The sequence below is a fragment of the Pteropus vampyrus genome, unplaced genomic scaffold (assembly GCF_000151845.1).
Source record: "Pteropus vampyrus isolate Shadow unplaced genomic scaffold, Pvam_2.0 Scaffold76, whole genome shotgun sequence".
Taxonomy (NCBI): domain Eukaryota; kingdom Metazoa; phylum Chordata; class Mammalia; order Chiroptera; family Pteropodidae; genus Pteropus; species Pteropus vampyrus.
The window spans coordinates 1,275,438-1,289,248 of record NW_011888857.1 but is presented as its reverse complement, the minus strand read 5'-3'; the positions used below and the strand labels follow the sequence as shown (position 1 = coordinate 1,289,248).

At 33.3% G+C, this 13,811-nt stretch overlaps 2 protein-coding genes across 6 annotated transcripts in view; one reads left to right on the top strand and one right to left on the bottom strand.

The window, feature by feature from the left end:
- The window catches only part of DCDC1 (doublecortin domain containing 1), a 277,601-nt gene extending 275,941 nt beyond the window's left edge, over positions 1–1,660 (bottom strand). For all 3 annotated transcript variants that reach the window (XM_023532053.1, XM_023532054.1, XM_023532055.1), the window contains exon 1: positions 1,578–1,660. The gene's annotated coding sequence lies outside the window, so the exon portion shown is untranslated. The remainder of the gene's footprint in view (positions 1–1,577) is intronic.
- Positions 1,661–1,678: 18 nt separating this feature from the next.
- The window catches only part of DNAJC24 (DnaJ heat shock protein family (Hsp40) member C24), a 53,414-nt gene continuing 41,281 nt past the window's right edge, over positions 1,679–13,811 (top strand). For all 3 annotated transcript variants that reach the window (XR_002780951.1, XM_011362548.2, XM_023532062.1), the window contains exons 1-2: positions 1,679–1,788; positions 2,599–2,735. Coding sequence is in view for 2 of the 3 variants with exons in the window: in XM_011362548.2 (XP_011360850.2) it covers positions 1,704–1,788; positions 2,599–2,735 (222 nt within the window). In the remaining variant the exon portion in view is untranslated. The remainder of the gene's footprint in view (positions 1,789–2,598; positions 2,736–13,811) is intronic.

Below are 13,811 nucleotides of genomic sequence, written 5' to 3'. Positions count from 1 at the left end.
GAAAGGAAGAAAGAAAGAAAGAAAGAAAAAGAAAGAAAGAAAGAAAGAAAGAAAGAAAGAAAGAAAGAAAGAAAGAAAGAAAGAAAGAAAGAGAAAGAAAGTGAATTGAGAAAATTGAGGTACTGTGATTACACTTTTCAAAATTTGGTTAAAAAAGAATAAAATAGATAATACAATTCCCTAATGGATCATAAATCAAGACAAAGTGCCGTTTATGTAAAAACTCGAAGACCTGAGTGTAACTATACAAGGAAGGACTAAGCAGTGAAAGTGGAAGTTTGTTTGAGGGTTAGAAAAGTTGGAGGGACTTTCATTCTGATAGTACTTTATTGGAAGATATTCAGAACAACACTTAATCCTGTCACTTTAGGTATTTCCTTAGGGCCTACACAGAAGGCAATTTGGAACCAGGACTAAAACCAGATCCTTTGACTTAGTATAATGCTCTTTGTGCCTACTTTTAAACATGCCAAAAATCTATGGAGAACCTAATCTATACTTTTCACTTTAGATCTGTTAACTTTCCTGCGTCATTCAGTTATTCTTTATAATTCATACCATCATAAAATAATTGATCATATCAAAATATTTCATTTACTGTGTTTAGGTTTATCTTGACTGCTTCTTGAGCTGAGATTTGGTAGAAGGTAAAAAAGAAGGAAAGCAAGTCTAAACAATAACAACGAAACAACTTTAACATATCTGGGTGAAATTAAATCATGCTGCCAAGAAATAAGATGCAGTTTTCACCTCAGGATACAAAGCAAGGAAGAGAGCTCAATGTAAGGTAAGCAGCACAGAGAAAGGACAATAAAAGGGAACAACAGAACTGAAGAGAAAAAAATAAAAGGAGAAGGAAGAGGGGAAAATCTAACAGAAAAACTAACAGTGCTCATTTAAAGTGCCAAGCAACTACCTCAAATCGGAGCAATATAGTCTGCTTTTTCTTTAAGCTTCAAAGATAGCACGGCTGCCCCGGGAATAAGTAGACTTGCGAAGAGCCCTGTTCTACTGCTCTCTCATTAGCTATCTGGAGTTAATCCTTGGTTTGTTTCCTCAACTACAAAGTGGTAATAATAACACCTGTTTTACTTGCCTCACTGGGTTGTAATGAAAGTGAAGCGAGATAGTAAATGTGAAAAGGCTTTGAAATTTTTTATTTTTGTAGCCAGTTGCTAATATCTAAAAGAAAAAAGGCTGAACGACCTTTCTAGAAAAAAATTAAAATTAAAACTGAAAAGAAAAACTTTACTTGGCATAGGTTTCAATCCCCTTAATTTTCGAAAGAGAACATTCTAAGGGAAGTATTGGGACAATAGAGAAATCAATTCACCACCACCCCCCCTTAACCCCACTACCCCCACCCCTCCGCCCATAGTACATTCACCAACTACGAAAGTATTGCGAGCAACGCTGGGTAGAGTAAGGGGTGGACGCTTTGGGGAAGACAGAGGAAGCCTGAGGTTGGGGGTGCTCGCTGAGAAAGAAGAGAGAAGCGACAGCCACAGAGCCGGGACAAGAAGGGGTTTAGAACGAGCAGAAAGAAGGATGCCTTTTTCCACAGCTCGGGAACTTACTGCTTGTAAACTCCTTGGAAGCGGCGACTGGTTACCATAGCGACCGCGTCCTGGAGGGCGGAGCGGCACTTCCGATGGGTGTCTCGGCCACTACGGCTCGACTAGAAACGTGGTCACATCAGAGCGATGACTTCCGGCGGAAGAAGAAGCAGGTTCCGAATTTTAGCCGATCGCTTTAGAGGAGTGGGCTCCGATGGCTCCATCAAGTTTGGTAAGTTTGGTTTCGAGTGAAGCCAGGAGAGGGTACCCGCCTATGGCTGGGCAATAAAGACGCCTGTGAATCCAGTGGATTCTCAAGTTCCAATCTTGAGGAGGCCCCGGCTTTCTCGTTAAGGTCACAGGTGTGGGCAGAGGTTTCCTGGTTTTAGGGGCTCCTGGTGGGGTCTCTCCTGTAGCCTCCAGAACAGTACTATCCTCCAGTGGACAGTTTCGCGGACACTCTGCGAGGTCTGAGTGCCTCTCCAATGTCAGAGAGACTTGCTCGCTGCTTCCCGGTGTCGAGTGGCTATTTCTCATATTATTCTTTCAAGGTAATCTAGAATTAAAAAGTGAACTGGAAAACTTAAAAGGGAATGCTCCCAATCATTTTAATTCTTTGGCGTTTTGCTTTTCTTTTTTAATCATTCCTTTTGTGAACATTGATTAAGCTCCTTTAGTGTATTTAGCGAGTACTTACTGTGTGCCGCGTTTACCATAAGACTAGCAGAAATACTTTCTTAGAGGGTCATACACCACTCGGGTTCATTATCAAATTCTTCTTTTTTTTAAATGCTGTTGTATATTCATTCATTTAAGATATAAGCGTATAACGTGAAACATCTAACAGGTTTTCCATACTTGCCTGTACTCTTATACATTGGGGCATTTTAAATGAAAATATACGCTTCACCAGGTTTGCATTATAATCATGATTTAGTCAACTAAATACCTAAAATTTTAAGAACTTAGAAAAGCAGTACTTATTTCTTAGATACACGTAAACTGATGAGTCTAATGAATTGTCATCAATATTTCTATTCAGCTGATCTGAATATTCTTGTTCAGTGGATGATGGCATTTGATCAGATTCCAAAAAAGGATTGGTACAGCATTCTGGGAGCAAGCCCATCTGCAAGTATGTCAGACTTAAAACAAAAGTATCAAAAACTCATATTAATGGTAAGTCTATTCTTTCAGATTTTAAATTGAGGGTGGGGAGTAATCAATGTTTTTATGTGACTGGAAATTTAAGTTTCCATACAATGGATATATGATATCAAAGCAGGAATCAAGGTATTAATTTGCTTCATCAAAAGTTTCAATCATATCGTAAAAAAGTTGATTTGTGGTTAGATCTCATGATTTGGAGCAGGCAATCTGAGTCATGTTGATTGAGTTAGAATCCTGATTCCACCACTAGCTTTGAGAACTTGAACAAGTTACTTTACCATGTGTGTGCCTCAGGGAAGATTAATTGAAATAATCCATGTAAAATGGATAATGTTGCTTATTATATTACACACTTCTAAGCAGAAGTGTGTAATATAATAAGCAACATTAACATCCAGTAGCTGCTAAATACATGTGGCTCTTGAGCACTTAAAATGTAGCTTCGTCCAAATTCATGTATGTTGTAAATGTAAAATACAAATTGGATTTTGAAGACTTAGTACAAAAAAAATCAAAAATTTGTTATTTACGTATTGAAATGGTAATATTTTAGATATATTGGCTATTTTGCATATTATATACGTGTATACTTTTGCATATGTAAGGAAATATATTATCAAATTGATTTCATTTTACTTTTTTAACATTGTATATATGGCTTGCATTGATACTTTGCATTGTATTTTTATTGAATAGTTCCAGTTTAGGCTATTTATACAGTTCTGTGTGTGAGTTGTATTTATAAATATATAGTATCTTTCTGAACTATTACATTAATTTTTTCCACCTAATTGTGTGTTTCTTAAGCTAATGTGAATAACTTTATAAGGGCTTCAATTTAACTCAGTTTATAAAGAGTCAAGGACCATTACTTACATAGTGTTGGTTGTTTCTCTAGATTGAATAGATCTATGAGATTTTGCCATAAATTTTAGTATTTATTGTGAAAGACAGTAGATGTTTCACTATCAAGAATATATTACTATCCCTGCTTTAGGTAATAAGTTGGACTAAATTATGTTAAGGTGTCTTTTACCTCATAATTTTTAAATTATCTCAGAGTAGAATTAAGCAGACTTTATTGAATAATTTCTTAATACCAAATCATCCTTGTATCTCAATTAACTGAGAGATGAGGCTGGAGTAGACTGGGTCTAGATCATGCAGGACCTTGTGGCAATATTGGCCTTTAATTCGGCAGTGAGAAGCCATTTACACTTAGCATGATGTCAAACCCAAAGTGAATGAACTATTTTGCAAACTTGATAGCAGGTCAGAGAGTTCTAGTTGCTCTACATCTTCACCAACATTTGATACTATTAGTCTCTTTCATTTCACCTGTCGGGGGTTTCTCAGTTTTGTCACCAGTGACATTTTGGGCAGGATAGATAATTCTTTGTTATGTAGGACAGTTCTGTGCATTGTAAGATGTTTAGCAGCATTCTAGATGCCAGTAACAACTAAAAATGTCTCTTGGAGGTCAAATTTGCCAACCCTCCTATCCAATTGAGAACACTGCACAATTCTGTCTTTGTAGTGATATCTCATTGTGGTTTTCTTTTGTATTTCTCTGATGACTAGTAATGTTAAGCACTTTTTAATGTAATTCTTAGCCATTCATATAATTTTTTTTTATGAAATGTCTTTTTTAAAAAACTAAATATATTCTTGATATGTATATTTTCTCCTAGTGTATGGCTGGCCAGCTCCTTTTCTCAATGATGTTTTCTGATGAGCAGACCTTTTTGTTTTGATAAAATACCATTTATCAGTTTTTTGTTTTGTGGTTAGTGCTTTCTCTGTCTTCTGTAAAAAGGTCATGAAAGTATTTTCCTATGTTGTCTTCTAAAAGTTTATAGTTGGCTTTTACTGTTAGACCTATGATTTTTGTATGTGGTGTGAAATGAGAGATAGTGTTTTTGTTTCTCAAGAAGGATATTCACTTGTTCATCATTTATTGAAAAGATTTTAATTTCTACATTGGATTGTCTTGGCAGTGTGGGTCTGTTTCTAGACTCTATTCTATTCAATATCTTTGTCTATCCTTTTATTAATACTTCTGTCTTGATTAGTCAGTTTCAAAGTCACATAAAGTTAAGTTCTCTAATTTTGTCCTTCTTTTCAAGTTTATTTTGGTTAGTTTAGGTTGCCTTGCATGTCCATAGAATTTTGGAATCAGCTGCAAATTTCTGTTTTTAAAAAATCCCTGCTTGAATTTTAACTGTGACTTTATTGAATATATATCCATTTTGGCAGAATGGACATCTTAACTATATCAAGTCTTCTAATTCATGAATATATTGTATCTCTTCCTTACTTAAGTCATCTTTAATTTCTATCAGAAATATTTTAGAACCTTCTATGTAGTATTACACATTTTTATTTAAATTTATTTTTAGTTTCTTGATGTTTTAGGTTCCTTGTAAATGTTTTTTTTTTAATTTTATTGCCTAGTTGTTGATTGATAGTATGTAGAATTATATTTTTATATACTGATCTTGGATCCCACAGTGTTGATAAATTTGCTTTTTAGTTGTCTCATAGCTGTTATTGTAGAATTTTTACAACTTTCTACCAACACAATTATGCCATTTGCAAATAAAGGAAACTTTAATTCTTTCTAATAATGTATGCCTTTTATTTTTTGTTCTTGCCTCAACACACTATTTATTTGCTTCTATTACAATGTTCAGTTGAAGTGGTGAGAGCACTTTAGCTGATTTTAGGAAGGAAAGTTTTTCAATATTGTACCATTAAACATAATGTTAGATGTATGTTTTTAAGATGCCCTTTATCCAGTTAGGGACATTCTTCCTATTCCTAGCCTGCTAAGAGTGTTATCATGAATGGGTATTGAACTTTATTAGATTTTCTTTTTTACTTTTATTGAAGTTTGCATGTATTTCCTTCCCTAATATGTGAATTTTATTGATTTATTTCCTTAATATTAAATCTATTTTGCATTGCTAGGATAAACAAATCTCACTTGTTCATGAAGTATTATGCTTTTCATATATTGCAAGATTCTAATTGCTGTTATTTTGTTAAGGATTTTTATGTCTAGTTTCATGATGTATATTGGTATAATTTTCTTTTTTTTTAATGTCCATGGCTAAATTTAGTATCACAGTTATGCTGTCCTCATAAAATAATTGAATTGGGGAGCGATTCTATTTGCTCTCTTTTCTGAACAAGTTTGTATGAGATTGCCTTTATTTATTTAAATGTTTAGTAGACTTTACTAGAGAAGTCATGTGGGCCTAAAGGTTTTTTTTTTTTTTCTGGGAAATGTTATAATTATTACTTAGAGACTATAAGGCTATTGAAATTTTTCATTTCCTGTTTTGTCAATGCAAGTTTTTAAGAACTTGTCCATTTCCTTTAAGAAGTCAAATTTATTGTCATAATGTTCATGCTATCTCCTCATTCTCTTTTAATTGCTATAAGATATGTAATTGTTTTCTGTTTCATTCTTTATATTGGCAATTTGTGTTTTCTATTTTTTTTCCTGAACAGTCTTATTACAGGTTTATCCATTTTATTAATCTTTTCCAAGAATCAACTTTTACTTTGTTGATTTTTTTGTATTATTTGTCCATTTTTTCTTCACTTGATTTCTGCTTTTAATTTTATTATATCCTTTTTTTTCTACTTATTTGCTTTATGTTTTCTAGCTTATTAATGTAGAAACATACATAACTGACTGTACACCTGTCTTTTTTTCTTACATAGCCATTTAAAGCTGTTAATTTCTCTCTAAGCCAAAAGCAGTGCTTTAGCTGCATCACACAGATTTTGATGTGTATTTTCATTATCATTCAGTTCAAAACATTTTAAAATTTTTCTTATAATAGTTTTCTTAGTCCTATGGGTTACTAGGAAGTACATTGTTTAATTTCTAAATGTTGGAAAACATTCAGATCTTTCTGTAACTGATTTCTAATTTAATTCTATTATGATTAGAAAATGTACTTCGAATGATTTCATTTCTTTCAATTTTATTAAAACTTTTTTTATGGCCCAACATATCTTGGTGAATGTTCCTATACACTTGAAAAACATATACTTAGTTTTCTGTAAACATCTATTAGGTCAAATTGATGTGTCATTCAAATATTCTATAGTCTTACTGATTTTTTTGTCTATCTGTTTTATCATTTTCTGAGAGAACATTGACTTCTTGAATCATGATTATGGATTTGTCAGTTTTTCTTTTTACTTTTGTTAAATTTTGTTTTATGTATTTGGGATCTTTTTTTATTAGGTGCATATGTATTTAAGATTATGTCTTCATGAATTTAAACCTTTGATCATTATAAAATTTCCTTCTCTATTTCTCATAGTACCCTTCTTGACATCTACTCTGATATTAATATTAATACACCACCCTTCTTATACTATTTGTATGATTTATCTTTTCCCATCTTTTCTCTTTTACTCTGTCTCTTTTATGTTTAAAGTGTGTTTTCTTGTATATAATTGGGGCCTTAAGAAAATTCCAGCCTGTCAATCTCTTCCTTTTTATTGAGGATGTTTAGTCCATTTATATTTTCCCCCCAACTTTATTGAGATAATTGACAGATAATATTGTGGAAGTTTAAGGTGTACAATGTGATGATCGAGACACATATATATTGCAAAATGAATACTACAGTAAAGTTAGTTTGTGTGTGTATGTGCACCCGTGTACGTCAAGAAACTTTAAGATTTATTCTCTTAGCAAGTAGACAATACAGTATTGTTAACTATAATCACCATGCTGTGCACGAGATATCCAGAACTTTCTCATAACTTAAAGTTTGTATTCTTTGATCAACATCTCATTTCCCCCATCTTCTAGTTTATTTACATTTGTTGTAATTGTTGGTAATGTTTGGGTTTAAATCTGAAATCTTTTTGTTTTTGGATCTGTCATAATTGTTCTTTGTTCCTCTGTTTTGCCTTTCTTACCATCTTTTGGGCGAATCAAGTATTATTTCAAGATTCAAGCATTCTATTTCCTCTGTCAAATTTTTAGTTACATTGTTCACCATTTCCACTAAATCCCCTAATAAAGTTATTTTAAAGTTTCTGTCTGATAACTCTAACATCTGGGTCTGGTTCTATATCCTTTCTTAATGATAGATCACATTTTTTTGCTTCTTTGAACATTTTATTTTTATCAAATGACAAAAATTATTTGTAAATGAAAAGTAGAGACTGAGTTAAATAATACCTATATTCATAGGAATGGGCATGCCCCTTTTGTAAGGCAGCTCATGCGGCAAGTTAAGACAATTTTGTTTTCCTTCGACTTCTTTTTGTTTGTTTTTTCTCCTTTGTTATGGAGGCTCTTTTCATACATTTAGTGATCCTTGGTTGTCTGTTCATATTTAAGAATGAAATGTTACAAGCTTATTCAGAGGTTCCTATGTACGACTGGGAGCTTTTATCAGGTGGGGTCAGCCATTTTATTGGATGACCCCAAATGCACAGCAACCAAATTCATGTATAAGAGAGGAATTCTCAAATCTTCTGCCTGGAAAGATAAGACCTTGGACTTGTACTGCTCCAACGTTCCTTTTTCCTTTTGTTTTCAGTGCACCATTGCATCCTACCTCTTCAACCTGATGTTTCTAAATCCACTATCTTCTCTGGTCTTTCCACATGGTAAACTTGTGGTTTTCTGCTGTGGCAGGAGAGAGTAGATGTCTGGCTTTATGATGAAGAGGAGAGTTGGAGGCCTAATTATTTCTTCTAAAGTCTCAATTAGTCTTCTTGCTATTAGTTCTGCCCCTCAACCACACTCTCAAAGGAACTTAATGTCTCAGTTGCTCAGTTTTTCTGGCCTCTGCATGAATGAGTTCACCTCTTGTCTTTTGCTTCAGGCTTAGGTTTTGGTTTCCACAGGTTGAATGAATTGGTTACCATTTATTGATCAATTTTCTATCTTCTCAAATTCTAGTATCTCTCACCTGCTTTTTCTTATCTCTCCTGTTAGTTCGTTCTTATGCATTTATGCCTTTGCCTTTAAAACTTATTATTATTTTGCTGTTATTTTAGTGGAGTTTTGTGAGGGAACATGGGTAATTGTGTGTATGAATTTGCTATTTAGTAGAATCCCTGAACTATTCTCATTTCCGTTTTTCAGCCATTTACCTCTCCTTCACCATATATACCTTTGCATTTGCTGCTATCTCTCCGTGTGCACTATGTCCCTTCTGCTACCTCACCTGATTAACTCTTACTCATTGTTTCAAAATTATCTTAGTTCTAATTCCTTCCTCCCATGATCCCTGCCATATCCCCCTTCCTTTTAGGTACTCTCCCCCAGTAGATGTGCATTTAGTGTTATTTCTCCAGGACAGGAGAGGTTTAGCTGGCAAGTAAGAAGGATGAGGATAGCTGCAGTGTGATAAAAGGTGTTTTTTTTGGGGGGGTGTGTGCTTTCTTTTTGGAGGGTAGGGGAGACTAGAGCATGTTTAAATTTTGTAGGAAGTAGCCAGGAGAAAGCATGGGATTGCAGTTATAGGAGAGAGAAAATAACTGCCAGAGGCAGAAGGAGATGGGATCTGAAGCATAGGTAGAAGGGTAAAGAAAAAAGGGACCTGTGTCTATTTTACAGGAAAGAAGGAGGAAAGGATGGATACAAGAGCTTGTTCATTTGTCACTTCGGTGGCAGAAAATTGGTGAGCTCTCATTTAGTGGCCTTTTTTTCTCTGAAGAAAAAGACAAAGTTAACTGTTGAGAGAAGATGAGAGGGAGTGGAGCAACAAATTATAGGAGAGAGAATTTCAACTAATATTATTCTGAGAAGGCTCCCTATAGGTAGCTGTGTATGCTTATAGCAGCAAGAAGTCTCAGCCAACAACTAATTGTAGGCAGTTGAAGGCAATCAGAACTATAAAAGCCACCAACCAAAACAATCACCATAGCATTTTGGCTTCTTTTTGCCTGGGTTATAGCATCTTTGGTCTCTATATTATAGCTTAGCACAATAATTTATATTCATAATTACAGCCATGAGTTAACTTACGTTCAATATATTCTGTTGAAGAAGATAAGGAAGTACGTAGTAGTACCTCTATAATTAGTAGCGTTCGTATTGTACTTTTAGTTTGTACTTTACAGTTCACAAATGCTTTCACATCTGATCTGGTTTTATCCTCTCAGCAGTCCTGTAAGGAAGTAATACCATCCCCATGTTTGCAGTTGAGAAAACCAAGGCTTTAGTTACAGCTAAGTGGTTTGTCTGAAACACACAATTAGTAAGGAGTAAAATTTAGGCTTGATCACATCTCATCTGCCTCACCTATGATATCGGACTTCTAATAATTGCCATCCAAAAGGGTTAATAGTTGTTTAAGGCATAATTTTCAGTTTTCTGGATTTCCGTAGAAGACTTCATTCATGTACAATTAATGAAGTATTATAGAAGGTCAGACATAATTACTACTTTCTGTTTTAATTTTGAAGAAATCTAGATTAAATGTGGCTTATGGAGTGAAACTATTTTCCTTATTCTTTTTGTATAAGTTTAGAGTTTCTAATAGAGTTGAGAAAATTATAAGGGAAAATCATTCTATTTATTATGTTTATCAGATTTTTTTTCAAAAACAGACCTTTAGTTTATAGTCTTGCTTTCCAGTTTGAATTACCATATTTTCCTAGTCTGTTTTTCAACAATATCACTGAACAGTTGGAGATAAAATTACATTTGACAAATACCATTCTGTATCTAATTTTGTAAAAAGGCACATTTATTTTGTGTACTTTTCCAAGTTCAGAAGACTTTGAATTTAACACCTCCTACGTAATTAGTTGTTGGGATAAAATATTGCTAAATCATAGGCTGCTAAGTTTACAATACATGTTGATTTAGTAAATACTGTTTCCTTATTTCAGTTTTTGTAAATACAGTACTTATTCAAGGTCCCAATTCTGAAAAAATTCTTATTGACTGATGAGATATTTTAGATTGCTTTAAAGATACATAAAATGTAAAGTGCAGAATTAGCCTGAAAAACATATATTTCATATACCACTACATCTGTTGCCTTATAATTTATTATATAAAAATAAAGATAATTGACTCAGCATTTCCCAGCAGCATTTTATTAATATGGACTTTACTTAATAAAAGTGCATAGCTCTTCTTTTCTCCTTAGGAATCAATTAAAAAAATTTTTTTTTAGTTTCTTAATATAAGTTGAATAATAATCCATTGTTTGGAAATGGTCTAAGATCAAGAATGATTAGTTATATTATTCCCATTTTATATATGTATATATATAAAATTGCTATTTACTGAGAAAAAAGCTTCCCCCCAAAAAACCTGTCAGATTTAAAATCAGAGGTCTTTTCCCCTCAATTGATGCTGATAATATTACAGTATGCCTTTCAACTGGAGAAGAATTATTGTGTTCAAAAATTATGTACTGCTGTTACAGTTTGTTCCATAACCTTAAAGAAAATTCACGTAATTTGAGGCAGGAGCTTTTGCAGGATGCTCTTATTCCTAATGTTATAAGGGTATAAAATGCCACTTAATACTTATATGGGCATTCAGAGATTCTCTCAATTACAGGTGGTTATATATAGATTAGGATTAAGCTAGTTATGTAATATATTTTAGCATCTTGAAAAAGAAAGTAGAAAGGGTACCTGTGCTGTGTAGTTGGAGGAAAATTACCACATCAGAAAACAAGGAAGTTAAGAACAATTATTTAAGTAGGTCTTTTGACTACATTACAAAGTGAAGTGATCTTGATTATAGGAATGGAATTTAGGCATTAAGAGAAATTTTGTGAAAAAAAATCTGTGAGTAATATAAGTGAAAATCAGAAGGGTATAACTTGTAATGAACAGTGTAATTTTTGTTGCTATAGTTGACATCTAGGCGTCATAGGATACAAGATATTTAGCAATAAATTATTTAGGTATTTCATCGAGACTCCATTATAAACTATATTTTCCTTGATAAAAGTGGTGGGGATAAGACATTGTAAGTGAACATTTAAGTAATAATTTAAGCGAACACTTTTCTAATCACTTTATGTGTACTCATTTAACACTGTGAGTTGAGCTATCATCATTATCCCTAACATATAGATGAGGAAACTGAGACTCAGAAATTAAGGAAAAAACTGGTTAATGACAAGAAATTGATAAACTGTATAAACTTTGAAAACTGGGTAAATGAAAAAGAGGAGTAACCTTTTCAGTGTTTTTTTTTTTTTTCCTTCCCTACTGCATACATGAAACAATATAGATTTTATTTTTAAAGGAAAGATAGCATTTATGTTAAAGGTGCATATTTAGTGAAGAGTTAAAAATGTGGGCTCTGAAGGTAACTTCCTGGGTTTGAATTCGGACTACCATGTATTAGTTCTGTGACTCTGAGCCAGCTCCATAACTTCGGGCCTTTTTCCTTATCTGCAAAATAGATGTGAATCATTTATTATAGCAAATACTTACTGAATACCTACTACTATGTTCCAGCCCTATTCTAGGCATTTAGTAACTAGATAACTATCTCATAGGGTTGTTTTAAGGATTTAAATGAGTTATGTTCATAATGCAAAATAATTTTAGATGGTAGACAAGTAAACAATTTTTATGTGAATAGTTGAAAAATATTTTATACATACATATATAGCACAGCAGATACTTGGTTTTAGGATGAGGCTAAGTAATAAAATGAGGTAATTTAATGTCTATTTCCAAAAAAAGCAAATAAGAGTATTAGTACTATGAGAATATGGTATAAATCTTGAAGATGGTATAGGATGGACTGAAATTTGGGAATCCTTAGTCTGTACTTCAGACCCATGAGTTACATTTGGGCACAGCAGTGCTTAGCTTTTTATTTTTGTTTAACTATGAAAAATATTAAGAAAACAGACACAGGTATGCCTTCAGAAAGCATCCATTTTTGTGCTTGAGGTCAGCACAGTTTTAAATTTTTCTCCATTTGTAGGTGGTAGCAAGACTTCTGTCATAGGTCTTATATACTTCGTACATAGTATGGCAATAGTATTGAGCACTGCACTGTTTTGTCATGAATAGATGTAATTGTGTTATGTATATATTTTCTTTAAGAAGGCAGGAGGCCGTGTCATACTTCAAAAAAGTAATATTTAACAAGTGAATAAAGTAAAAGACTTTGTCAGCCCTGGAGTTATTGCTGTCCATTAGGTAATGCTGTACCATTTGGAAAACCCATGATTTTCTAAATTGAAAAAAATATATATAAATCTCAAAAGGTAGTTAGCTCGATTAGGTTGATTGTTGACTACATGCATTATGTTTTTGCTGCTTTGTTATTCCTTTACTGTGGACTGTTGAGGTTTATAGAGATGTTGTGTTCCTATGTTGAGTATGTCTACTCGTCTCATTTTGAAATATCCCTCTTTCCTCCTTAGCTGTGTCTGTTCTCTATTATTATTCTCTTTGAACTGTTTCTTATTACTCCTATTGCTTCTTTTCATCAGTAATACTTTTGTCGGTAATTCTCTTGCCTTTTTCTTCTGCTGTGTTTCTTCTTCCTACTTTTTTATTTTTGTCTCCTTTTTCCTATTGTCTCTCCCTGCATCTTTGTCACAAATTGGTTTACAAAGGCTATCGCCAATTTGTAGAAATGTATCTTTCTTCTGATTGATAAACTTCGGGGCTAATATTACCTTCAGTTTTTGATTGTTCTGAATTTTTATTAATGTGCTTGGAGACTTTTTTTTTTTTGTAACTTCCTGGTTCAGGAAGTAAGTAAAACTGACTCTTGCAAGTATGTGTTAGTATGATGAGCATTATCGCATGTTGTTTCTAAAAAGGCATGTAGTCTGAAGCATGACTTCTCTCTAGGAGTTTATGGTTTAGTAGAGTCAGAAGAGCAAGGAATGCTTAGAAAATTGACAAGAACTGGTATAGTCGCCCTCAGTGTACATTGGGGACAAGTAGGAGGATTTATAAGAGCTATAGTAAATTGAGGCTATGAATATTGTAAATCAAATTGTTGAGAGCTTGGAATGTAGGCTGTAACATTTCAACTATTCTATAGGTCTTAAGGAGATACTTAAGCAAGATTAAGTCTATATTTTAGCAAGTAAT